General features: G+C 56.8%; 2 protein-coding genes across 61 annotated transcripts in view; both read left to right on the top strand.

Moving 5' to 3' along the window:
* The window catches only part of SLC45A3 (solute carrier family 45 member 3), a 35,363-nt gene extending 18,732 nt beyond the window's left edge, over positions 1–16,631 (top strand). The window contains exons 3-10 of one of the 50 annotated variants that reach the window (XM_059868037.1): positions 3,184–3,566; positions 3,832–4,653; positions 9,244–9,509; positions 11,521–15,231; positions 15,272–15,472; positions 15,553–15,592; positions 15,679–15,718; positions 15,840–16,631. In XM_059868037.1, the coding sequence (XP_059724020.1) occupies positions 3,419–3,566; positions 3,832–4,653; positions 9,244–9,509; positions 11,521–12,003 (1,719 nt within the window). In that variant the 5' untranslated portion in view covers positions 3,184–3,418 and the 3' untranslated portion in view covers positions 12,004–15,231; positions 15,272–15,472; positions 15,553–15,592; positions 15,679–15,718; positions 15,840–16,631. Of the gene's footprint in view, positions 1–210; positions 365–3,183; positions 3,567–3,831; positions 4,654–9,243; positions 9,510–11,520 lie in introns of those variants that run through there. The other 49 variants (XM_059868035.1, XM_059868019.1, XM_059868017.1 and 46 more) reach the window with 49 other exon arrangements.
* A 1,692-nt stretch (positions 16,632–18,323) lies between these two features.
* Positions 18,324–24,039, top strand: LOC132338287 (transcription factor Sp8-like). Of its 11 annotated transcripts, none has more exons than XM_059867641.1 (5): positions 18,474–19,837; positions 21,394–22,018; positions 22,061–22,141; positions 22,202–22,710; positions 23,015–24,039. In XM_059867641.1, exons 2-5 carry the CDS (start codon positions 21,458–21,460, stop codon positions 23,190–23,192), a joined length of 1,329 nt encoding a protein of 442 aa, XP_059723624.1. In that variant the 5' UTR covers positions 18,474–19,837; positions 21,394–21,457; the 3' UTR covers positions 23,193–24,039. The 11 variants fall into 11 exon arrangements, with proteins under 11 accessions (XP_059723617.1, XP_059723619.1, XP_059723624.1 ...); XM_059867644.1 differs by having other exon boundaries at positions 18,475–19,837; positions 22,061–22,081; XM_059867634.1 differs by adding an exon at positions 18,324–18,398 and having other exon boundaries at positions 19,626–19,837; positions 21,394–22,710.
* The last annotated feature ends 1,737 nt before the right edge of the window (positions 24,040–25,776 follow it).

The raw sequence follows: 25,776 nt of genomic DNA, 5'->3' as shown, positions 1-25,776 counted from the left end.
GGGACATCTTGCTGCCTTTAAAAACAAAATACCAACCCCACGTCCTAAATCCCTGCTGGAGCACCAGCAGATCAGCAGAGGAGGGAGATAAATGTGAATTTCAGGTTTGGATTTTATTGGCAAAATTGAGGTGTGAGCCCAGAGCTGGGGTTTCCTCAGGGCAGCACCTTTGAGGGGTGCCAGCAGTGTTTGCTCAGCCTCAGCCTGGGGCTGGGGAGTGGCACGGTGACAATGGCACTGCTGTTATCAGCACAAAGGGAGGGCCCTGAAACCAAACCTGTGCTGGCTTCCACCTCTGCTGCCCTGCAAACACTGCAGCAGCTCCTGCTGAGAGCCTGGGCTGGGCTGCAGGGAGCACCTGCAGGTGAGTCCTGGCTCCCAAACCTCCCAAATCTCCTTTTCCCAGCCCCTGTCCTTAGAAATCAGCCACCTGCAGGTGAGTCCTGGCTCCCTGAGCCTCCCAAACCACCCTGAGCCTCCCAAACCTCCTTTTCCCAGCCCCTGTCCTTAGAAATCAGCCACCTGCAGGTGAGTCCTGGCTCCCAAACCTCCCAAATCTCCCTTTCCCAGCCCCTGTCCTTAGAAATCAGCCACCTGCAGGTGAGTCCTGGCTCCCAAACCACCCTGAGCCTCCCAAACCTCCCTTTCCCAGCCCCTGTCCTCCCAAATCTGCAGGTCAGGTGATTTCCCCACCCAGCACGTTTCCCTGTCTCAATTCTTTGGGAAAAACATGGGAAGAGGAATGGGTGGGTGTTGGGATGAAGTTCAGCTCCAACAGGAAAGTTGATCACCTGCTGCAGGTTTATCCACAGCTTTATGGCAGTTGGGGTTTGTCATCCCCGGCTGTTCCTGTTATTGCTGCAGGGATTTGTTTTCTCCTGGAAGCCCTGGGAGGGTGTGAAGGGGGAGGAGAGGTCTGTTCCTACCTGCAGATAAGGAATCCAGCTCTGCCTCCCACCTGGAGTTCCCAGGCAGCTGGACAGATCCCTGCTGCCTCCCCAGAGCTGCCACAGCAGCGAAAGCCAAGAAAACAACTTTTAATCTGTGTGAGGCACCTTTCACTTGAGTTTGGGGTTTCTTCTGGGACAGCTCCCCCTCTCTGAGCTCTCCAGCCCCCAGAGCACAGCAGGCAGTGGACATCACATCCCCCTTTAGGTCTCAGTTAGTTCTGCCTTGACTCTGGGAGCTGCTGGAGCTGAAATTCCTCATCCTGGGGCTGGGCTGCAGCTGGGCACCCCCTGCCACATCCTGTGTGGAGCCACCTCTGAGCGAGGTGGGCTGCAGGGCTGCTCAGCCCGGCCCAGGCTGCCTCTGGTGGTGAAAGAAAAATATTCCCCCTGTGTTTGCTGCTTGACCTGGGGCAAATCGTTTAACTGTTGAAAGGAGGGATCATCTCTGACAGTCAGGGGAGTGAATGTCCCCAGAGGGGAATCATTTATTTATTGAGTGTAATAATTTGTTATAATAAATTAATATTATAGGAATAATTTATTTATTATTTAGTTTATTTATTGGTATTTATTGAGTGGCACTGGCAGCCTGAGCTCAGGATTCTCCCCAGAGGGAAAGGGAGGGAGTGATGGCTGAGCCTCATCCCCCCCTGCCAGCCTCCCCTCGACACAAGGAGAGAGAGAAAAGGGACAAAACTCTCCCTGCTGTACCTGCCTGCACACACCTGGGTGCTGATGGGGGCAGGGGGGGCTCAGGGAGCGCTGGGCTCACCTCCCCCAGGTGTTTTTAGCCAATTTTGCTGGGCTGGGTGCTGGGCAGCTTGGAGGGTTTCTGTCATCTGCTCCCCCCTGCCCTGGCTGCTCTGCCCCATGCCGTGGCCTCTCCCCTCCGCAGAGAAGGAGCAGTTACAGGGCAAATAAATGACTCAGTCTAATGAGTAAGATAATTGCCATTTGCTGTTAGATGAGGCTAAAGTGGGTCAGGTTTGTTTGTGAAACTCCACGGAGGCACTGCCTGTTCCCTGTGCCCCATCCCGGGGGATGGGATTGGGGTGGGATCACTTCCCAGAGCCTGGGAGCAGCACAGGGGTGTCCTGGTCACCAGGGCTGTGGGATTGGGGTGTCCTGGTCACCAGGGCTGTGGGATTGGGGTGTCCTGGTCAGCAGGGCTGTGGGATTGGGGTGTCCTGGTCAGCAGGGAGATGGGATTGGGGTGGAATCACTTCCCAGACCCTGGGAGCAGCACGGGGGTGTCCTGGTCACCAGGGCTGTGGGATTGGGGTGGGATCACTTCCCAGAGCCTGGGAGCAGCACGGGGGTGTCCTGGTCACCAGGGCTGTGGGATTGGGGTGTCCTGGTCACCAGGGAGATGGGATTGGGGTGTGGGAGCAGCACAGGGGTGTCCTGGTCACCAGGGCTGTGGGATTGGGGTGTCCTGGTAACCGGGGCTATGGGATTGGGGTGGAATCACTTCCCAGAGCCTGGGAGCAGCACAGGGATGTCCTGGTCACCAGGCAGGGCTTGGTGGCCTCTGGGGATGACCCCGTGTGGCTGCAGGCACTCCCCTGACCCTTGGACAGGAGTCTTGAGTGATTTCCCTGGGAGAGGAGACCCCGAATCCTTTGTGTCCCAGACAGGACAGAGAGGTCATCAGTCATCCAGGGCAGCATTGGGCTTTCCCAAACCCTGTCTCTCCTGTCACAAACCCTTGGGGACAAACCTGCCAGGGGTGGAGTGTTCATCCTTCCACCTGTCCTGAGCCCTCCCCTGCCTGCTGGGATGGGGGCTGTCCCTTTCAGCAGTGACATTGTGGTTTTACCCCACAAGCCCTTGGGGACAAACCTGTCAGGGATGGAGCTTTCGCCCTTCCATCTCTCCCAGCCCCTCCCCAGCCTGCTGGGACGGGGACTGTCCCTTTCTGTGGTGACCTTGTGGTTTTACCCCACAAACCCTTGGAGAGAAACCTGGGATGGAGCTTTCATCCTCTCCCTGCCCCTCTCCCAGCCCCTCCCTGGTCTGTTGGGATGGGGACTGTCCCTTTCAGCAGTGACATTGTGGTTTTACCCCATAAACCCTTGGGGACAAACCTGTCAGGGGTGGAGTTTTCACCCTTCCATCTCTCCCAGCCCCTCCCCAGCCTGCTGGGATGGGGACTGTCCCTTTCAGCGGTGGCACATCCCTGTGGCCCCTGGTTTTAACCCCTTCCCCGCTGCGTGTAACTCTCTCCCCACAGCCCCCAGCCTGTGAGAGGAGGGGAAGGCCGCAGTGGATCCCTGCCTGGGCTCTCCACGCCTCCCAGGAAGAGGAAGAGGCTCAGACGGTTCCTTCGCCGTTGATAAAATGGGAAGCAGCATCTCCCCAGCAGCCCGGGACGGGAAGCTCCAGTCCTTGCCTGGGGGGCAGCCCTGGGGGCTCTGCAGCTGGCAGGACACAGCCGGGTGGCACTGAGGGCTGGGGCTGGGGACAGCATGTCCTTCCAGAGCCGCAGGACCCAGCTGCTGCTGGTCAACTCGCTGACCTTCGGGCTGGAGGTGTGCCTGGCCGCCGGCATCACCTACGTGCCGCCGCTGCTGCTGGAGGTGGGCGTGGAGGAGAAGTTCATGACCATGGTTTTGGGTAGGCAGCTTTTGTCACCTCTCCGAGGGAGGGATGTTTTGGGGGTTAAGGACTGCTGGAGAGGAAAGGATGGTTTGAGGTTTGAGGACTGAGGGAGGGATGTTTCTGGTTTTGTTTTTCAAACCTTGCAGTCTGGAGGGTGGGGGTGAGTGAGGGCAGGGAGAGGGGCTGTGACCCACTGCAACCTCCCAAATTGCCAAACCATCCCTTTTAGGAGTGCACAGAGAGCAGCTGCATCCCTGTAACCCCCCCGTCTCTTTCCCAGGGATAGGCCCCGTGCTTGGGCTGCTTTTTGTGCCTCTCATCGGCTCGGCCAGCGACCACTGGCACAGCAGCTACGGCCGCAGGAGACCTTTCATCTGGGCGCTGTGCCTGGGCGTGCTGCTCAGCCTGTTTGTCATCCCCCACGCCAGCAGCCTGGCCAGCCTGTGTGCCCTCAACCCCCGGGCCCTGGAGATCGCCTTCCTCATCGTGGGCATCGGGCTGCTGGATTTCTGTGGCCAGGTGTGCTTCACCCCGCTGGAGGCCCTGCTCTCTGACCTCTTCCAGGAGCCGGACAACTGCCGCCAGGCCTTCTCCATGTATGCCTTCATGGTCAGCCTGGGCGGCTGCATCGGCTACCTGCTGCCCGCCATCGACTGGGCCTTCCTGGCGCCCTACCTGGGCAGCCAGCAGAGCTGCCTCTTCAGCCTGCTGGCCCTCATCTTCCTGGGCTGTGTGCTGGCCACGCTGTTTGTGACAGAGGAGGCGGCCCAGGGGGATCTCCTGGACGGGCCGGCGCTCAAGGACGCGTCCCCGAAGCCACCGAAGGCGTCCCTGTCCTGCTGCTGCTGGCGGGGGCCGTGCCTGCTGCCGGGCAGGCGGGTGCTGCAGGCGGGCAGGAAGCTGTGCCTGCTGCTGCCGCGGCTGCACGGCCTCTACTGCCGCATCCCCAGGGTCATCCGCCGCCTCTTCGTGGCCGAGCTCTGCAGCTGGATGGCTCTCATGACCTTCATGCTGTTCTACACGGATTTTGTCGGGGAGGGGCTGTACCACGGCGTGCCCAGGGCCAAGCCGGGCACGGAGGCCAGGCGGCACTACGATGAAGGTGAGGAGCTGTGGTGGGGCTCGCAGGGGTCCCAGGATGTGAGGGAAGAGATGAGGGTCTGGCTCCATGGTTCAGAAGGCTGATTTGTTGTTTTATGATATATATATGATATTAAAACTATACTAAAAGAATAGAAGGAAGGATTTCATCAGAAGGCTGGCAAGCAAAGGAAAGGAATGATAATAAAATCTTGTGACTGACCAGAGAGTCCGAGCCAGCTGGGCTGGGATTGGCCATTAATTAGAAACAACCAACATGGAGCAATCACAGATGCACCTGTTGATTCCACAGCAGCAGAGAATCATTGTTTACGTTTTGTTCCTGAGGCCTCTCAGCTTCTCAGGAGAAAAAAATCCAGGCAAAGGGATTTTTCATAAAATATCATGGCTACAAGGAGCAGGTCTGTGATGCTGTTGGGTCAGGAGTGGTGTTCACACACCCTCTGAACTGAGAGGAGCTGTGAGACGAGCAGAGAGGAAGGAAAACTCAATTCTTGTCTGGCTTGCTGTGCCTGTGTTGTGCTAAAGTGGAGTGAAATATGGAGGTGGTTTACCCAGGGTGATGGTGGTGTTCCCTTGGCCTGTCAGGGTCAGGCGTGTGTGTGTGGGACTGTCACGGGACGGTCAGAGAGAATCAGAGATGAGTGCAGTGCTGGGCAGTGTGAGCAAGAGAGAGAGCCTGGCAGATTCAGTTTAGATGAAATGTACACAGTACAGGATGATAAAGTAATTAATTAGGAATTCATTAGCCTTGTGGTGATGGAATCAATGCATTCTCTCTCCCCTTCATCCGAGTCGCCCGTGATTGACAATAGTCAGGGATGGGGTGAAAGACTCCGGGCTTCAGACTGGGGAATCAGGAGGTGAAATAGGTCAGGTGTCTGGGTTTGGAAAGGCAGATGTTTGCTAAGGAGGGCAGGAGCCTCCCCTGAAATGGAAAATGTGAATCCCCTCCCTCCAAATTGCTATGAATTTTAGATTCAGGGACTCTCAGGCATAAAAATATGGCAGCAGGAATAACAGTTCTTTACCAGGGAAGAAAATAAAGGGATAAAATAAACAATGCAGTGAACCAAACCAACCCTGCCAGAGCCAGAACACACCTGACACCCTGTGGGTCAGGGTGCTGGCAGCAGTCCCACTGGAATTGTGGCTCAGCCCTCCTGCAGTGCCAGGGGTGGTTCTGCTGGAGCAGGGATCCTGGAGAAAGGTGCAGTCTGCCTCTGAGGATCCAGGGGCAGAGGCAGCTGCTGCTCCTCTGGGAAATCCAGTGCAGAAGCCGTGCTGGTGTTCCAGGATCTCCAGATTATATCCGGGTGGGAATGCTTGGCTCCTCCCCCTGGGCTCCCATCTCCCAATGGGATGTTGTAGTTCTTATCAGCCATGCAGGGACATTCAATGGCCTCTTATCAGCAGGTAATTATTATTATAATATTAGCAGATAATTATTATTATAATATCAGCAGATAATTATTATTATAATATTATTATCCCTCTCAGAGGGAGGAGTGGGTGTGGGAGAGGTAAGGAGAGCTGCCCACGGAACAGGAGACAGCTGCCATGCAGATGGCCAAGAGATACAATTCCCTTGGCAATCCAGGCCAACAGTTTATTAGGAAAGGTGTGACTTTTATAGCCTGACCTGCCAAGTTCAGACCTGATTGGTCTCAAAGTGCAAACCTCTCACCCCGTTGGTGAGCCATGAAGAGCACACTCTGCAGAGCCAGGCCTACAAACAGCAGTTACAGAAAGAGAGACAAGAATTGTTCCAATTCTTTCCTCTAAGTTTCCCACAGCTTCCCAGGATTTTCCTGGGAGAACTGTGTCTCCCTCTGTTCAGGGGACATGTGATCACCACAGGGCCCCAGCTGGGTGACAATCAGCATTGACTCTGTGATTCACAGAAGGCTGATCAATTACTTTATTATTCTTATATTATTGTATTCTTATTAAGAATCCCACTGCTTTTATAGACACAGCTGGGCCTGACTGCTCCTCCACTCCAAACACCATCACCCCTGGCTAATTAGGAAACACCCTTTGGTAAACAAATCTCCATAACACATTGACAGGTTCACAGGGACAGGTGCAGCAAGAGAAGATAAAAATTGTTTCTCATTCTTTTCCTGCTCTTCTCACAGCCCTCCCCAGGACAGTGCTTGGGAAAGTTGTGCTTTCCAGAGAGCTGCTGCCACATTCCCTGGGGTAGAAACGTTTCCTGGGAGCCGGGGATGGGCTCAGCTCTGTTGGCAATTAAAAAAAAAAAAAACCTACAGCAAACTTGGCTTTCTGCAGATAGGTCAGGAAAGAACATTTTCCCATGGCTCCCAGAGCGTGGCACAGGTTGGGAAACAGCTCCTGGTTCTTCCCAGCAGGGATCTGGCAGGGCAGCCCTGGCCTGGGGCTGGGCTGTGGCTCTGGCAGCGTGCACAGGATGGAGCTGGCTCTGGCTGCAGGCTCTGCTGGAGAGCTCCTGGCTCTGCTCTCTGGGGGCTGTTCCCAGGGGTCCCAGGAGGAGAGGGAAGAGATGAGGATCTGACTCCATGGCTCAGAAGGCTGAGTTATTATTTTATAATATATATTATATTAAAACTATACCAAAAGAATAGAAGAAAGGCTTTCATCAGAAGGCAAGCAAGGAATAGAAGGGAATGATAATAAAACCTTGTGGCTGACCAGAGAGTCCCAGACAGCTGGGCTGTGATTGGCCATTAATTAAAAACAACCAGATGAGACCAATCCCAGATGCACCTGCTGCATCCCACAGCAGCAGAGAATCCTTGTTCACATTTCGTTCCTGAGGCCTCTCAGCTTCTCAGGAGAAAATTCCTGGCACAGGGGTTTTTCAGAAGATATCACGGCTGCAGCTCTGCCCTCCCTTCCCAGCGAGGGTGAGGGTGCTCCCAGCCTTGGAGAGCAGCGTGCTGGGCTGGGTTTGCTGCTCCTTCCCTCCGTGCTGCTGGGGGATTCCCACCTCCAGCTGCTCCTGGGAGCCCTCCTGCACCTTTTCCCCTCTCCAGTGCCCCGGAGCTGCTCTCAAGCCTGCAGCTGCCACATCTCTAACTGGGACACTGCCCCAGCAGCCCTCACTTGCCCACAGGTGTTACCTACTGTCCCCTTTTCCCAGAGCCTTGTCTCCCTTCCTAACCACTCCTTTGGTCTCCCTAACCCAAACCTTTTCTTCTGGAGGCACCTTGCTGGCCCTGGTCCTGCAGTTTAGCACTCGGAGGGCCCTGCAGCACACTGCCCCTTTGTGCTGGCTGTCTGTTTAACTTAGAGGCAGTTTAATTATTATTTAACACCGGCACTGTTTAGCTCCCGGCGGGCCAGCCCTGCATTGTGCTGGCTGTCAGAGGAACATGTGTTGAGTAATGATCCCTGCTCCAAGGAGTTAATGGCTTTAATTCCCTGAAATCTGAGCGAGCTTTGTCAAGGGGGAAGGTCCGGATTGCCCCCGGATGCTGCAGTTGGGGCACGTTCTGTTCTTTACCTTGGCTCCGGCAGCAATTCCTCCTCCTTTGTTCCGCTGCTGCCTCTGGCATCAGATAGCAGCGGGTCCTGGGTCAGCCGCAGGTGACAGCTCCGGGGCAGGAGCAGGAGGAAGGGACGAACTGGGGCTGCCAGAGGCAGGGCTGGCATTTGGGGTGCCCACGAGGGAGGGGGGGGAGGGGGGGGAGGGGGCTTGGGGGTGGCTGCTGGGGGATGCTGCAGTCCTGGGGTCTGTTGGGGGATGCTGCAGGCCTGGGATCTGCATGGGGATGCTGCAGTCCTGGGGGATGCTGCAGTCCTGGGGTCTGCAGGGGGATGCTGCAGTCCTGGGGGATGCTGCAGTCCTGGGGTCTGCAGGGGGATGCTGCAGTCCTGGGGTCTGCAGGGGGATGCTGCAGTCCTGGGGTCTGCTGCAATCCTGGGATCTGCAGGGGGATGCTACAGTCCTGGGGTCTGCAGGGGGATGCTGCAATCCTGGGGGATGCTGCAGTCCTGGGGTCTGCAGGGGGATGCTGCAGTCCTGGGGGATGCAGGGGGATGCTGCTCTGCTCCCTGAGACAGCCCAGCTGCCTGAGCTCTCTGGGCCTTGCTCTCTCCTTGGGAGTTTGGGACTGACACAAAGGGAAGGATGTGTTGGGGTTTGGGACAGAAAGAAGGATGGTTTTGGGATTTGGGACAGAGGGAAGGATATTTTTGGGATTTGGGACAGAGGGAAGGATATTTTTAGGGTTTGGGGCTGAGGGAACGATGTTTTTGGGGTTTGGGACCAAAAGAAGGATAGTTTTGGGATTTGAGACAGAGGGAAGGATGTTTTTGGGGTTTGGGGCTGGGAGAAGGATGGTTTTGGTGTTGGGGCAGAGGGAAGGATGTTTTTGGGGTTTGGGGCTGAGGGAAGGATGTTTTTGGGGTTTGGGACAGAGGGAAGGACATTTTGGGGTTTGGGACCAAAAGAAGGATATTTTTGGGGTTTGGGACCAAAAGAAGGATATTTTTGGGGTTTGGGGCTGGGAGAAGGATGTTTTTGGGGTTTGGGGCTGAGGGAAGGATGTCTCTGTGTGAATCCAGGGGCAGCCAGGGCAGTGTCCATCCCCTCTCCCCTCAGGTGTCCGGATGGGCAGCCTGGGGCTCTTCCTGCAGTGCATCACCTCCATCTTCTTCTCGACAATCATGGACAGGCTGGTGAAGCACTTTGGGACCCGGGCAGTGTACCTGGCCAGCGTGGTGTTCTTCCCCGGGGCAGCCTGTGTCATGTGCCTGTCCCACAGTGTCACCGTGGTCACCATCTCCGCTGCCCTGACTGGGTTCACCTTCTCTGCCCTGCAGATCCTGCCCTACACGCTGGCATCCCTCTACCACCACGACAAACAGGTGGGCATCTGCTCCAGGGCAGCCTGGCCCTGCAGGTTTTCTTTCTTTCTTTTTTTTTTCTTGTGTTTTAGGGGAAATTGGTCTGGTTTAGTTATCCCCGTGTGAATTCTGCAGCTCTGCCAGCCTGAGGGGCTACAAAACCCAAGGATTCTCAGCCCTCACATCTTTCCAGTTTTCATCCACAGCAAAATGAAAACCCAAGCTCTTCCCTCAGCTCCAAGAGAAAGAAACCTTGTGAAACTTGTGACACCAGCACAAAAGCTTGTAACGCTGTCCCACAGATGTTATCCTTGTGGAGAAGTCCTAGGAGGTTCCTGAGCTGCACGCTGGATTAATGGGAGTTCCTCTTGTGCTGCAAATGCAGAATTAATTTGTGGTTTGGGAGCAGCTCTTTCATCCCAAGGGCAGCGGCTGGCTGTGCTGTGGAAGGAGCAGGAGTTGTCACCACAGGCATCCAGATGTTCCCATTGAACCAACCCAGCCCAGCTGGCACCAGGAGGGGCTGAGGGAATGCTCAGCTTGGCAGGAGCTGCAGCTGGGCTGGGATCTCCCGTGGGTGTTTCATCAATGGAATGAAACCCAAACTCCACGGGCTGGGAGGGGGAAGGCCCCGTTCCCAAGGCTTGGCAGGGACAGGCAGGGAGGGCACAGCTGCCTTTGGTGGGAGCAGATGCTCTGTGGGAACGCTCCAGAGACCTCACAGCTCGAGCAGAGCGAGCAGGAAAAGGGTGAGAAGGAAAAGATTTTGGTTCTCTCTGCCCTCTTTTTTTCCTGGCTGGAGTGAGGAGGATCTGGGCAGGCAGATGAAGCAGCTTGGCTGAGGTTTGGTGCAGAGCTGAGAAAAGAGCCCTTCCCCGAGTTCCCAGGGCTGTGGTGTCCCAGCTGGTGGCACTTTGAACCATCCCAGATGGGAAGTGCTGCTCACGCTGGGCTCTGGGTTTGGGTTCCCAGTCACCCACCCCTCAAACCCCAGATGTTCCTGTTTGCACTGCCCTGGGTGCCTGGCCCTCCCCTCCTGCCCCAGCTGAACTCAGGGTGGGCTCAGCACAAACTCCAAACCCTGTGGCACCCACCGAGGAGGTGACAAAAGCACTGCATGTCCCCAGGCTGGCTCTCAGAGCCTGAGCTCAGCCCAGGCCTGGCTTGGCTGGGCTCCCCTGGGAGTCAGGGCTGGTTTGGATCCCGTGCCAGTGGGGCAGAGCCAGCCTGGCTCCCAGAGCCCATCTCACGTGGGCCAGGCTCAGGCTGGCCCTGCCCTGAGCACACACAAAGCGCTGGTTTTGCTCTCCTGCACAAAAACAAGGCCCCCTTGGAGTGCCAGCTCCTTCCTCACTCACTTCCCAGACTCCCAGCTCCTTCTTCACTCACCTCCCAGAGTCCAAACTCCTTCCTCACTCACCTCTGAGTCCCAACTCCTTCCTCACTCACCTCCCAGAGTCCCAGCTCCTTCCTCACTGACCTCTGAGTCCCAACTCCTTCCTCACTCACCTCTGAGTCCCAACTCCTTCCTCACTGACCTCTGAGACCAAATCCTTCCTCACTCAGATCAGAGCCCAAACTCCTTCCTCACTCACCTCTCAGAGTCCCAAACCCTTCCTCACTCACCTCTGAGTCCCAACTCCTTTCCCACTCATCTCTCAGACTCCAGCTCTTCTTCACTCCCCTCCCAGAGTCCCAAATCCTTCTTCACTCACTTCCCAGACTCCCATCTTCTTCCTCACTCACCTCCCAGAGTCCTAAATCCTCCTCACTCACCTCTGAGTCTCAAATCCTCCTCACTCACCTGTGAGTCCCAGCTCCTTCCTCACTCACCTCTGAGTCCCAAATCCTTCCTCATTCATCTCTCAGACTCCCAGCTCCTTCCTCAATCCCCTCCCAGAGTCCCAAATCCTTCCTCACTCACCTGTGAGTCCCAGCTCCTTCCTCACTCTCACCTCTCAGTCCCAGCTCCTTCCTCACCTTCCTCCCAGAGTCCCAGCTCCCTCCTCACTCCCCTCCCTGCTTCCCACAGGTTTTTCTCCATAAATACAAGAGGAAAGAGGAGGAAGACGCCGCTCTGCTGGACAAGAAATCCGCCTTCTCCAAGGGGCCGCTCTCCAGCCAGAAGCTGTCTTACCAGAATGGCCATGCTGGGAGCCTCTTCTCCTCCTCCTCCTCCTCCTCCCCTTCCTCCTCCTCGTCCCCATGCTCCCCTCAGGCCGTGCCCAGCTCTGCTCTGTGCGTCAGCTCCTCCTGCGACGTCTCGCTGCGGCTCATGGTGGGCGAGCCGGAGCTGGGGGCTCCTGGCCGAGGGATCTGCCTGGACCTGGCCATCCTGGACAGTGCCTTCCTCCTCTCCCAGGTGGTGCCCTCGCTCTTCATGGGCTCCATCGTGCAGTTCACCCAGTCTGTCACCGCCTACATGGTGTCAGCTGCTGGCCTCGGCCTGGTCGCCATCTACTTCGCTACCAAAGTCGTCTTTGACAAGGGTGACATGGCCAAGCACTCCGTGTGACAGCAGGGCAGCCAGCTGGGTGGCACAGCCAGCTGTGTGTGTGTGACTGTCCCAGGGCAGTGTGTGTGCCCACAGGGCCACCCGTGGGGCGCCCGGCGTGGCGCTGGCTGTCCCCAGCTGGTGCTGCCACCCCGGGGGTGGCTCTGGGGCTCATCTCAGGTGTAAATAAGAGGCTTTGGGGAGTCGTCCTCAGGGCCTGAAGTGCTTTCCAAAGGTGCCTTTAGCAGAGGGAAGCACGGCACAGCAGCACCCAAGGGGTCCTGCAGGGGGGAAAAGGGAATTGGGGTTTGCCTCTGGGAAGAACGGGTCGGGGTCCTGAGCAGGAGCAGCACAGGGAGGGGATCAACCACTGGCTCTCCTTCTCTTTTCCTTCCCTTCTCCTTCTCCTTCTCCTTCTCCTTCTCCTTCTCCTTCTCCTTCTCCTTCTCCTTCTCCTTCTCCTTCTCCTTCTCCTTCTCCTTCTCCTTCTCCTTCTCCTTCTCCTTCTCCTTCTCCTTCTCCTTCTCCTTCTCCTTCTCCTTCTCCTTCTCCTTCTCCTTCTCCTTCTCCTTCTCCTTCTCCTTCTCCTTCTCCTTCTCCTTCTCCTTCTCCTCTCCTCTCCTCCTCTCCCTGTTGTAGTTTTACCCCATTTCTTGAGCCATGGGGCACTGGAGCAGATTTCCTGGGGGTATAAAGCACTGGGGAGGCCGAGGTTTGGCTGAGGGTGCCCAGGTGCACCCCCACATTCCTGGCCTTCCCCACCTCCATCCAAAACCATCCAGGAGAAAAGTTCCTGTGCCTGGTTTTGGGAAAAACAAGGAACATCCCATTAGGACCAGTTCCAAAAGGTGACTTAACCTTTACCTATGTCCTGGCTTGCATCAGACAAAGAGAACTTTTTGATTTTTATTTTTTTAAGGATTGTTTTTACCTTTCTTCACACAGTTCTCAGTCTCTCTCACCTCAGTGCCTGCATTTGCTCTCTGCCCTCGTGGATCCAGGCTGTGGCCCCTAAAAGGTGCTGCCCCACCAGGGGGATCAGTGCCCAGAGGGGCTCTCAGCCCTGTGCCCGTGGGGCAGAGCAGGAGGAGCTCTCCTGGGGGAGCTGCTGGTGACCCAGACTCACACCTGGAGCTGCTCTCTGCCCCTGGCTGCTCGGGCTTCTTAAAATGTCTTTTATTTCCAGTCAGGAATCCATATTCTCACAGAGGCAGAGCAAAGCTCTGTCAGAGGAAGGCAAAGCTCCTCCTGCTGCCCTGGCCTGGGGCCCAAAGGTCCCTCCAGGGGTGCCCAGGCTGTTCTGGCTCCCATCCCTCCAGGGGTGCCCAGGCTGTTCTGGCTCCCATCCCTCCAGGGGTGCCCAGGCTGCGTTTCTGACCCATCTTTCCCGGGGTGCCCAGCTTGTTCTCCCATCCTATCTCTCCAGGAATGCCCAGGTTCTCCTGTCCCATCTCTCCAAGGATGCCCAGCTTGTTCTGGCTCCCATTTCTCCAGGGATTCCCAGGTTCTTTTCCTGTCCCATCCCTCCAGGGATGCCCAGGTTGTTCTCCTGAGGCTGTTTTCCTGACCCATCTCCCCAGGGATGTCCAGCTTGTTCTGGCTCCCATCCCTCCAGGAATGTCTAGGTTGTTCTGACCCATCTCCAGGTCCTTCTCCTGACCAATCTCCCCAGGTTGTTCTGGTTCCCATCCCTCCAGGGATTTCCAGGTTCTTTTCCTGTCCCATCTCCCCAGGGCTGTCCAGGTTGAGTTCCTGTCCCATCTCTCCAGGAATGTCCAGGTTGTTCTCCTGACCCATCTCCCCAGGCTGTTCTGTTCCCATCCCTCCAGGAATGTTCAGGCTGTTCTCCTGACCCATCTCCAGGTTCTTTTCCTGCCCCATCCCTCCAGGAATGTCCAGGTTGTTCTCCTGACCCGTCTCCAGGTTCTTTTCCTGTCCCATCTCCCCAGGAATGTCCAGGCTGTTCTCCTGAGGTTCTTTCTTGTCCCATCCCTCCAGGGCTGTCCAGGCTGTTCTCCTGACCCATCTCCAGGTTCTTTTCCTGCCCCATCTCTCCAGGAATGTCCAGGCTGTTCTCCTGACCCATTTCCAGGTTCTTTTCCTGCCCCATCCCTCCAGGAATGTCCAGGCTGTTCTCCTGACCCATCTCCAGGTTCTTTTCCTGTCCCATCTCCCCAGGGATGCCCAGGCTGTTCTCCTGACCCATTTCCAGGTTCTTTTCCTGCCCCATCCCTCCAGGGCTGTCCAGGCTGTTCTCCTGACCCATCTCCAGGTTCTTTTCCTGCCCCATCCCTCCAGGGCTGCCCAGGTTGTTCTGCCTCCCAGCTCCGAGTCCCCTCCTGCTGGCAGCAGAGCCCGAGTCCCCCTGGCCAGTGCCATTCCCTGTCCCCAGTGGCCCAGCTGGGACAAATCTGCTGCTGGCAGCTTCCTGCCCCTCCGAGAGGAGCTGGCCCAAGCCAGGAGGAAAGGCTGGATTGGTGCTGGAGCACACAAACTCCAGCCCTGCCTGGCCTAAACGAGCTGTTTGGGATTTTTATTTTATTTTTGTTTTTCTTGGAGGTGTGTGGGCAGCCAGAGGCACTTGTGAGGTTGGGCTGGAGGGTGAAATGTTGCTATTTTGGCAGAGTTTTGTCAGCCTGCTCCGTGGCTGGTGACTCCCCTGCTGTCTGAGCCGGGCCCTCAGAGGTTTGGGATCGTCCCTTTCCCGTCAGGGGTCAGTGGTTTTGGCTTTAATTTTTGTCTCAAATTAAAGGCTGCCAGCCTCCCTTTCCCACAGTGCTGACTCGCAGCTGTTCTGGGGACAGATCTGGCACTGCCTGAACCATTTCCAGAAAGTTCTGGGGGCTGCACTTCCTACCCCGGGCTCTGTCCACTGCAGGCTGCAGCAGGAAGGATTTGGGACAAAATTCTATTTCCCCTAGAGCTGGGGTGTGCTGGAATAAATCCCCCTGACCCAAGGCTGAAAACCCCTTTATTTGGAATATTTCTCTGTAAATGTGAGGAACTTTCCCTGCACAGAGGCTGCCCTGATGCTCGAATGCTTTTGATCATTTAAGTGCCTAAAGTGCTTCCACAGTGAGCTTCAGGTGATGGCCAAGGGCTCAGATTCTTCATTTCATATGAAGGGTTTGGTGGCAAAAAGGGCTCAAATTCTTCATTTCAGGGGATTTGGTGGGAAAGAATTGGGCTCAAATTCTTCATTTCAGATGGTTTGGTGGGAAAGAATTGGGCTCAAATTCTTCATTTTAGGTGGTTTGGTGGCAAAAAGGGCTCAAATTCTTCATTTTAGGTGGTTTGGTGGCAAAAAGGGCTCAAAATCTTCATTTCAGGTGGTTTGGTGGCCAAGGGCTCAAATTCTTCATTTCAGATGGTTTGGTGGAAAAGAATTGGGCTCAAAATCTTCATTTCAGGTGGTTTGGTGGCAAAAAGGGCTCAAAATCTTCATTTCAGGTGGTTTGGTGGCAAAAAGGGCTCAAAATCTTCATTTCAAGTGGTTTGGTGGCCAAGGGCTCAAATTCTTCATTTCAGATGGTTTGGGGGAAAGAATTGGGCTCAAAATCTTCATTTCAGGTGGTTTGGTGGCAAAAAGGGCTCAAAATCTTCATTTCAGGTGGTTTGGTGGGAAAGAATTGGGCTCAAATTCTTCATTTCAGATGGTTTGGGGGGAAAGAATTGGGCTCAAATTCTTCATTTTAGGTGGTTTGGTGGCAAAAAGGGCTCAAATTCTTCATTTCTGGTGAAGAGTTTGGTAGGAAAGGGTTCAAGTTCTTCATTCAGGTGAAGGGTTTGGTGGGAAAGAACTCAAATTCTTCATTTCAGGTGGTTTGGTGGCAAAGAGCTCAAATTCTTCATTTCAGATGGTTTGGTGGGAAAGAATTGGGCTCAAAATCTTCATTTCAGGTGGTTTGGTGGCAAAAAGGGCTCAAAATCTTCATTTCAGGTGGTTTGGTGGCAAAAAGGGCTCAAAATCTTCATTTCAGGTGGTTTGGTGGCCAAGGGCTTAAATTCTTCATTTCAGATGGTTTGGTGGGAAAGAATTGGGCTCAAATTCTTCATTTCAGGTGGTTTGGTGGCAAAGAGCTCAAATTCTTCATTTCAAACCCCCAGGTGACAAAGCAGAGATAAAGAGAGGGGCAGAGCCAGGGCTGATAATGGGAGATCAGGGTGAGGGAGCAGGAGGGTGAGGAAATCTTCACAAAATTGGCTTTTTTTGGCTTCTTCTGAGAAACTTTCTGTGTCAGGATCCCATGTAAGACCAGCAGTGGATGTCCTGGTCTGGGCAAGAGCATCCCTTATTCTGTTCCTGATATTCCCTGGGTGCCCACAGAATTTCTCTAGGATTTGGTCCTGTCTGGCCACAGGTGGTGAGCAGGAGCTTTTCTGTTCCTCACAGGTGAATTTGGAAGGTGGAGGAGGGATAAATTGTTGTGTGAATTCCCTAGGCTAGGGAAGCACTGGGGGGATGGATGGATGGATGCTGGTTTTCCTTTCTGAGGTCACATCCTGCCCGTGAGATGTTGTGGTTTATTTATTTGGTAGAGTGAATATTTTGTATACGGCGCGAGAGGAAGGATTTTATGGCTTTTATTATAAATTTTTATGGAAAAAAGGGGGGGGAGAAATAAAAAAGGTGTGGAAAAAGGGAAAAATGCCCGAAGTGGCCGCGGGGCGGCGCCAGCACCGCGCGGGGGATGGACATGGGCGTGGCCAAGGAATGACTGACAGCGTGTGGGCGTTGTCAATTGATGACGTGTGTGATGTGGGCGTGGCCAACGAATGACTGGCAGTGTCAATGTTTTATGGGCGGGGACATGGGCAGGGAAATCAGCATAGTGGGCGTGGCCAGGAGGGCTCCAGCTCGGGATGTCCCGGCTCCGAGTGGCACCGGTGTCCCCGCGGTGTCACTGTGGAGCTGCACAGCCGCTCCTTTTCCCCCAAAAAGCTCCTTTTTCACCCCAAAAGCTCCGATCCCGCCCGTCCCCCCTGGTGCGCTACAAACCCCGAGCAGAGCCGCTCCCGGCTGCTGTCCCCAGGGATTTTGTGACACGGTGTCAATCAAAGCCCTCCGTGACTGAACCATGGCTGAACCTGAGGACTCTGAGACCTTCCCAAGCCCTGCAAGGCCAGAAATGAGAATTATTAATTATTATCAATACTTATCTGATGTGTTATCGGCAGTAATGTTGAGCACTGCGAGGCTGCGACACGTGGTCAGTGACACCCAGGGACAGCAGCGCCCGGGTCACCCTTTCTGTGCACCTTCAGGGGTTTTTTCCATTTTGTTTTGGTTTTTGTCAATTTGAAGCCTTCCCCTGGCCCGGGTGTTTTGTTCAGAGCCAAAATCTCCCGTTTCTCCCAGAGCAGAGGAGCTCGGTGTGGTTTGGTGGGGCTCAGCCCAAAGCCACCCTCGGGGACCCCAAAGCCACGACAAGGACACACCTCACTCCTTGTCCCACCAGCTGCAGCCGAGCACTGCAGCCCTGCCCAAAATCTGCACACCTGGGTCCACGTGGGTTCAAAACCCCCACACCTGGATCCCCCTGGATTTAAATTCTGCTCCACACCTGGATCCACATGGGTTCAAAACTCCCTACACACCTGGATCCACCTGGATTTAACTCCTGCCGCACATCTGGATCCCCCTGGACTCAAAACCCCCTGCACACCTGGATCCACCCAGATTTAAAATCTCCATCCTGGATCCATGTGAGTTCAAAACCCTCCACACCTGGATCCACTTGGGTTCAAAATCCCCGCACATCTGGATCCACGTGGATTTAAAATCCCCACCCTGAATCCCCCTGGATCCAAACCCCCCCTCACATCTGGATCCCCTCGGATTCCAGCGGCACCCGCTCCCTGCAGGGTCTGCTCCTTTTCCCGGAGCGCTCCCGGTGTCACCGAGCAGCGCGGGGAGCCAGCGGCGGGGGGCCGGGATCCCCTCCGGGAGCTGCTCCAGAGGGGACCGGCCCGGGCCATCCCGGTGCCCCTCCCGGTTCCCTTCCCGGGCCATCCCGGTGCCCCTCCCGGTGCCCCTCCCTGTACCTCTCCCGGTGCCTCTCCCGTCCCATCCCAGTGCCCCTCCCTGTGCCTCTCCCGGTGCCTCTCCCGGGCCATCCCGGTGCCCCTCCCTGTGCCTCTCCCGGGCCCTCCCGGTGCCCCTCCCGGGCCCTCCCGGTGCCCCTCCCGGTGCCTCTCCCGTGCCATCCCGGTGTCCCTCCCGGTGCCTCTCCGGTGCCATCCCGGTGTCCCTCCCGGTGTCCCTCCCGGTGTCTCTCCCGGGCCATCCCGGTGTCCCTCCCGGTGGCTGCTCCCGTGCCAATGGCATCGGCGGCCGCGGCCGAGCCCTCGGCGGGGCGGGGCGGGCCCGGAGCCGCCCCCGGCGGAGCCGCGGGAGCCGCGGGCGGCGGAGCGGGGTAAGGGGCGCGGGGGGCGCGGGGGTGCCGCTGCCAGCGCTCCCCGGACACCGGGGCAGGGCAGGGGGGTGTGACCGGCAGCACCGGGCTCGGTGTGCTCGGCTCGCCGCGGCTCCGAGCCCCGCCGGGGCTGGGGGCTGCGGTGGAACCGGAGCCTCGCTTGTCCTTGGGATCGCTCTGTACCGAGGGATCGGCCACGCGTGGCACCGGCTGGGACCGCGGGATTGTCCCCAAAGGCTCGGCGAGCCCCGGTTGTGCCCGGGCCCGGCGGTTCCCGGAGGGCACAGGTGTCGGTCACGGGAGGGGAGCCGTGACCCTCGGCTGCGCTCGCAGCTCCCGCTGCCCGGTGCCTGACCTTGGGCGAGTGCCGCTCTCCATGTGCCCGGGCTGCACATGTGCTGCTCCCCTGCAGCGACCCGGGGCTCTCCGGGCCTGGAAAAACTGCAGGGACACGAACGCAGAGGGAGGCTCGGGAATGGTGCAGCAAGGAGAGAGCCAGGGCTCGTTCCCTTGCTGTGGCTTTGGGGTGGGTGACAGCGCCGGTGGCATTTTGCGAAGTGGATTGACGAGGCAGTGGCACCTGGGACGGGTTCCTGTTGGCACGGAATGTGCCACCTTGCCCCACAGCGCTGCTCTGCCAGCTGGGGCATCACCAGCGCCCCGAATGAGACGGGAAAACAAGGAGCAGAGCGCTCCAAGAACCTGCCCTGCTCAGACCTCCCCAGTCCCGAGGCAGCAGCTCAGCCTCTGCTCCTTCCTGCCCTCTGGCCATGCTTCATTCCCCTGTCTGCTCAGCAGGAGGGTTGTGCTCCCGGAGGAGTTCAGAGTTGAATTCAGCCCTCCTGGGGGCACGCTGGAGGGATGGAGATCCCCGAGCTGCTCTGCTGGAGCTGCTTGGAAAATCAGGTTTTGGGACACTCTGGGAGAGGTGAACGGAGCCTTTGGTAGCCAGAGGTGGGAGGCTTTCCCTGCGAAAAGAGGAGATGGAGAAGAAAAGACAAAAGATTCTAAAACTGGAGTGGAGCTGGCTGGAAGAGGCTGTTCAGAGCACAGATTTGGGCTGTGATGAAAATGTGAAGCCTGGAGGCAGAGATCGGCCTGAACACCTGCTGACCTCCCTGGCGAGCAGTGACAGTGACAGTCCCCGTGTCACAAGCTCACTGTGACTTGTCGGTGCAGAGCTGTGCTGGACGCACTGGGAGTGCCCCTGCTCCTTGTTCCCGGCAGGTTTGGCACCACGTGGGGGTACTTTCCTAAGGAGAAGAGCATTTATGTGGCATCCAGAGTGCTCCAAAATTCCCTCTCAGGACCCTGAGGAGCTCTGATAACAAGGACTGGCCCGACTGGTTTGCAGCTCCATGGAAATCTCATGGAAAAAGTTCTTGAGGGATTTGGACAAAGTTTTTTTTTCCCCCCTGGAAACTCCAGTTCTGCATTAGGTACAAACAGATCCCTGTGCCCTGGGTGGTTTGGTGATGCAGAGAAGGACAGGGACAGGGGGTCGGTGACAGTCACAGAGACCTCCTGAGCACACACAGATCCCACCTGGACACGCTGAGCCCTGTCTCAGCTGTTTGCAAATGTGGGGTTTGTGTCCTCAGGGGTCCTGGAGGGAAGGGGAAAGGGGAAAGGAAAAAGGAAAGGAAAAAGGAAAGGAAAAAGGAAAGGAAAAAGGAAAGGAAAAAGGAAAGGAAAAAGGAAAGGAAAAAGGAAAAAGGAAAAAGGAAAGGAGAAAGGAAAGGAAACAGGAAAGGAGAAAGGAAAGAAAAGGAAAAAGGAAAGGAAAAAGGAAAATATTGCGAGTGCAGCAGACAGGCCAAGGGCACCACCAGGAGGAGTCCGGGGACACCTCCAGTGCGGCTTTAATCAGAAATTCTGACTCTGTTTGGAGCGAGAATCAAAGAATTGCCTTTGTTTAGGCCCTGCTGTGCTCCAGCCGGGCTGCGGCGCTCTCTGAGCCGTGCCCGAGGCTGGCAGAGCTGCCCGGGCAGAGCCGCGGCGTGTCCGGGCACGGCGGTGCCCCCGGGCACGGCTGAGCATCCGCAGCGCCCGGGGCTGGCTCGGTGTTACCTGTGCAGGTAGGCAGCTCCGACCCAGCCCTGTCTGTGTCAGGGCGTGCTCCTGCCCACACCTGCAGCGCGGAGAAGCCCCGGCAGCCTCTCAATTAACAGATCCCAATTAACTCCTGGCTAATCAGGAGTCATCCCCTGCGCGGAGCTGCCCTCCGGCGTGGGTGGCACAGGGAAGGGTGAAGGGTTTCTTTGTGCGTTTCCACCTCCAGAAACTCCCCAGAGAAGTTTGCTCCTGGGGGGACTCTGCCTCTCTGCCGGAGGAAAACGGTCAGGCTGTGTTTTTTCAGCAGCAGACTCTTTAAAAACAAAGGCGGCTGCCAGGTTCTGCTGTTTTCTTTTCGGTGCACAGCCCGGCTTTGGTAAAAGGTTGAGGTTTGTGTGTTTGTTTTCTCCTTTGGAAATGTTAGGAGAATTAATCCACAAACACCAGAGGCTGATGTCCCAAAAGGAGACAGAGGAGCCCTTTTATTTATTCCAGTAAAAGCAGAGGCCGTGGGGCATTCCCCTGGGGTCTCTCACACTTTTGGAGGCTGCAGCCTCCTTTTTATCCCGTTTCCAGCCACATTTCCCTTCTCTCTTTCCCCATTTCTGAGGTACCTGAGAGGTTCAGACTTCCCAGAACACCTGATACCAGAGATTCCCCTCTAATGTACAACCCTCCCTTTTCATTTTTAATTCTTACAGAATTTAGGGGTTTTCCCCTCCCCATTGTTTCTTTCATCTTTCAACGTCTAATTTCATTTATCGGCAAACCTGAAGTTTATTTGTAAAATCAAATCTCTCATTCACCAATCAGTGGAATCCTCCCCGTTGTCTCTTTTCTCTCCCAGTGCTGGTTTTATCCACCAGCAGCCCCACAGCTGGTTTGGAGAGACAAATCCCCCGTTCCTCTCAGAAATAACCTCGGTGCTGTTCCCTTGCAGATGAACAAAGACTCGCCCAGCTGAGCGAGTCCTGAGCCCAGAGCTGCGTGTGGGGAGGCACCAAATGGTCTCTGTCAGCTGCCAGGACCTGCTGCCCTCCCTGCCCAGCCCTTCCCTGCTCGAGAGCCTGGCCAGCGCCCTGCAGTGCACGATGCCACCGTCCCTTCTGCCAGGACACGGCGGTGACAGGACGTGGGGACACCCAGAGGGCTCTGGGCACGTCCTGGCGGGTGGCACCGGCCACGCTGAGGGTGCCAAGGAGGAGCCCCCCAAAGCCCAGCTCAGCGAGGCTCAGCTCAGGCTGCCAGACTTCTGCCTCCCGCAGGACTTCATCCCCACGCTGGAGGAGATCGAGGAGTTCCTCAGGGAGAAGGCTGAGCTCCCCAGGAACGAGGCAGGAGAGCCTCACCCCCAGGGGTGGAAGGTGGAGAGCAGAGCTGAGCTCGGCTCTGGGGCACAGCCCAGCCCCAGAGCACACCAGGGACACGTCCCAATCGCTGTGGGGACAGCTGGTGACCAGGTGGTGGCTACTGATGTCCAGGTGGTGGCTCCTGGTGACCCTGTGGTGGCTACTGGTGGCCATGTGGTGGCTACTGGTGGCCATGTGGTGGCTGTTGGTGACCAAGTGCTGGCCGCAGGTGACCAGATGCTGGCTGCTGATGACCAGGTGCTGGCCACTGGTGACCAGGTGCTGGCTGCTGGTGACCATGTGGTGGCTGCTGGCCATGTGGTGGCTCCTGGTGACCAGGTGGTGGCCACTGGTGACCAGGTGCTGTCTGCTGGCCATGTGGTGGCTCCTGGTGACCAGATGCTGGCTGCTGGTGACCAGGTGGTGGCTGCTGGCCATGTGGTGGCTCCTGGTGACCAGGTGGTGGCCACTGGTGACCAGGTACTGGCTGCTGGTGACCAGGTGCTGGCTGCTGGCAGCATCCCCGTTGTCCTGCAGCTCCATCCTCTCCCCTCGGACAGCATCACCCCCCCGGCCCAGCCTGGGGATGTCAGGGTGACCCAACTACTGATCAGCCTGCAGAGCCCCAGCCTGCCCGTCCTCCCCCAGCTCGAGCCCCCCGGCACGGTCCCGGAGCAGAAATTCGTCAGGATCGCCCCTCTGCCGCTGGCCCCGGGGCCGGGGGGGGCGCGGGAGGCCGAGGCAGCCCCCGGGGGCCGGCGGGGCCCCCCTGCCCTGCTCCGCCTGCACCGCTGCCCCCACCCGGGCTGCGGGAAGGTTTACTCCAAGAGCTCCCACCTGAAGGCTCATTTCCGCCGGCACACGGGGGAGAAACCCTACAGCTGTGCCTGGCCCAACTGCGGCTGGAGGTGAGCGGGGGGCTCCGGGGGTGCGACAGGCAAATGATGAATGTATAGAAATAAATTGTAAATATCTAAAAAATTATTTAAAAAATTATAAGTATATTAATATATAAAATAAATTCTAGATAAATTATAGATAATGAACATAAAAGAAATATAAATAACTAAATAAGTGAAAAATTAAAAAATAAAAAATATTAATACAGTACTAGAAATGAATGCAACACCACTTTCCAACACAACACATAAAGTGTTCCCTTTAACCTTTGCAGAGAGCCAACCACACACTCTGCCCTCTCCCCCCCTGCAGGTTCTCCCGCTCGGATGAGCTCTCCCGCCACAAGCGCTCCCACTCCGGCCTCAAGCCCTACCAGTGCTCGGCCTGTCAGAAGAAGTTTGCCCGCAGTGACCACCTGGGCAAGCACCTGAGGATCCACCAGGGCCAGCCCTGCAGCCCAGGGACGCTCCCTGGGGACAGCACGTCCTGACTGCCAACACTGTGTGGGTTCTGTGGCCACCTGTCAGAGCTGGGCAGGTACCTGCTGCTCACTGGGCAGGTTTCTTTATCTCTCCCACAGCCAACCCTCCCTCCAGGAGATCTCTGCTGTCCATGGGCCATTAATTATTAATTATCTGCTGTCCATGGCCACTGAGTGTCCCTGCAGGGCTGATCAAACTCCACCATCCCATGGGAGATGCTCTGCCCAGGGGAGGAGCCAAGCATTCCTACCTGGATCCAATCTGCCCTGGGAACAGCCCAGCAGCCTTTGCCCACTGCATTCCCAGAGGAGCAGCTTTCTCCTGCCCTGCATTCCCAGAGGGAGAGCAGGCCCATCTCCAGCAGCCCTGGAGCTGCAGAGGAAAACTCCCCCCTTGTGCAGGATCCCTGCTCCAGCAGAACCACAGCTGGCACTGCAGGAGGGCTGAGCCCCCCTGGGATGGGGCTGTGCCACCACCCTGAGCGCCCCTGGGATGGGACTGTGCCACCACCCTGAGCCCCCCTGGGATGGGACTGTGCCACCACCCTGAGCCTCCCTGGGATGGGACTGTGCCACCACCCTGGGATGGGACTGTGCCACCACCCTGGGATGGGACTGTGCCACCACCCTGAGCCCCCCTGGGATGGGACTGTGCCACCCTGGGATGGGACTGTGCCACCACCCTGAGCCCCCCTGGGATGGGACTGTGCCACCACCCTGGGATGGGACTGTGCCACCACCCTGACACACAGGGCCAGGGCCTGCTCTGACCCTGGCAGGGTTCTTTTGTATCACTGAATTGTTTGTTTTATTTTTATTTTCTTCCCTAATAAAGAACTGTTATTCCTACTCCCATGTCTTTGCCTGAGACCCCCCTTAATTTCAAATTTATAACGATTTGGAGGGAGAGGTTTTACATTTCCCATTTCAGGGGAGGCTCCTGCCTCCCTTAGCACACCCCTGGCTGTTCACACCCAGACACAGCAGGAGTTAATTCCTGCTGCTCCTCCCTGCCAGCCCAGGGTGGGCAAACAGAGCAGAACCCGCTGCTGAGGAGGGGGAAACGACTCCTGAGCCGACAGGAGACTTTGCTGTGCCTCTTTTCAAGGGTGGTGATGTTCCCAAACAAATTCCCCAAATTGTTTCTGGCCCTGCTCTTTGAAACACACGTGATGGAAATCAGCGTGGATTTGGGGTGTGTGTAGGAACGTTGGGGTCACGCTGTAAACCAGGAATCAGGTGCTTTAAAACCCCAGAATCCCAGAATGGTTGGGGTTGGGAGGGATCCTAAAGCTCATCCCATGGGCAGGGACACCTCCCGCTATCCCAGGCTGCTCCTTGGACACTTCAAGGGATCCAGGGGCAGCCAGGGATTCTCTGGGAATTCCATCCCGGCCTCTCATCATCCTCACAGCCAGGAATCCCCTCCCAAATCCCATCTATCAGGGCAGGGATAGCAGGGATATCCCTGCTCTCATTCCTGGGTGCTGTCCCTGATGGAACGGGGCTGGATGGAGGTCTGAGCTGTGGGGGCTGCAGCAGATATTGACACTTTCCAGCGTGGTTGTTTTGTCCCTAAATTTGCTTTTTTTGTGCTGGTGGTTTCCCACCTGGCTGGCCCTGGCCACTGTGGGTGCTTGACAAGGTGAGAAGGACAGCAGATGGATTTTGTGGAGCCTCAAAGCGACCAGAAGAACAACAAGCAGGAGCAGCCGAGCCCTTCCCACCCCAGAAGGACATTTCCAAGGGGACACACGGACGTGTGAGGAGCTGGGAGCTCCTGCCAGGGGAGCAGAGCAGCTCCAGGCTGCTGACGTGCTCCTGCTGTTTGCCTTGGGGTTAATTAAAGTCCAGCTCCCACTGCAGTGCCAAGCCCCCGAGCTTCTGCAAACATCTGGGAGGGAAGGAGGCGCTTGTACAAACACAGCTCAGCGTCAGGAGCCGCGGCAGGGCCGGCGTCCTTCCCACGTGGCCGTGCCAGCCTGTCTCAGGCTGCTTTCTCGTGCCTGCAGGCTCTGAGCCGGGCTGTGCCCTCCCGCTGCTGCCCCGATGCCCTGGCAGGGCACAGAGCCACGTGCTGCCCTTGAGCTGCTCTGGGGAGGGAGCTGGGTTGTGCCCAAAGCACGGTGGAGAAATCAGCTCAGCTCTTCTAGATGGCCTGTGGAGGGCAGGTTGGGACAGCAGAGGTTGGAGAGGTGTGAGCAGGTGTGACAGATGTGACCAGTGTGCCAGGTGTGACCAGGTGTGACAGCTGTGCCAGGTGCCAGGAGGAGTGCAGCCCAGAGGGGGTGATGCTGCAGGAGCAGCAGCCAGCTCAGCACGAGCCCATTCTGGGCTGCCTGTTCCAGAGGCTTTGCCTGGCTCTGTTCCCTCCATGCCCCCTGTTCCACAGGACTCTGTGCCCAGGCCCTGTGCCAGCCTGGCTCAGTTTGCTCTGTGCCCCTTTTGCCGTGGGACTCTGTGCCCACACTGTGTGCCAGCCTGGCTCAGGTCATTCTATACCCCCTTTGCCATGGGGCTCTGTGCCCACACCGTGTGCCAGCCTGGCTCAGGTCATTCTGTGCCCCCTTTGCCGTGGGGCTCTCTGTCCAGC

Source organism: Haemorhous mexicanus, chromosome 25 (genome assembly GCF_027477595.1).
Source record: "Haemorhous mexicanus isolate bHaeMex1 chromosome 25, bHaeMex1.pri, whole genome shotgun sequence".
Classification (NCBI taxonomy): Eukaryota; Metazoa; Chordata; class Aves; order Passeriformes; family Fringillidae; genus Haemorhous; species Haemorhous mexicanus.
Note: the sequence above shows the minus strand (reverse complement) of the source record. Positions and strands in the feature narration are given on the sequence as shown.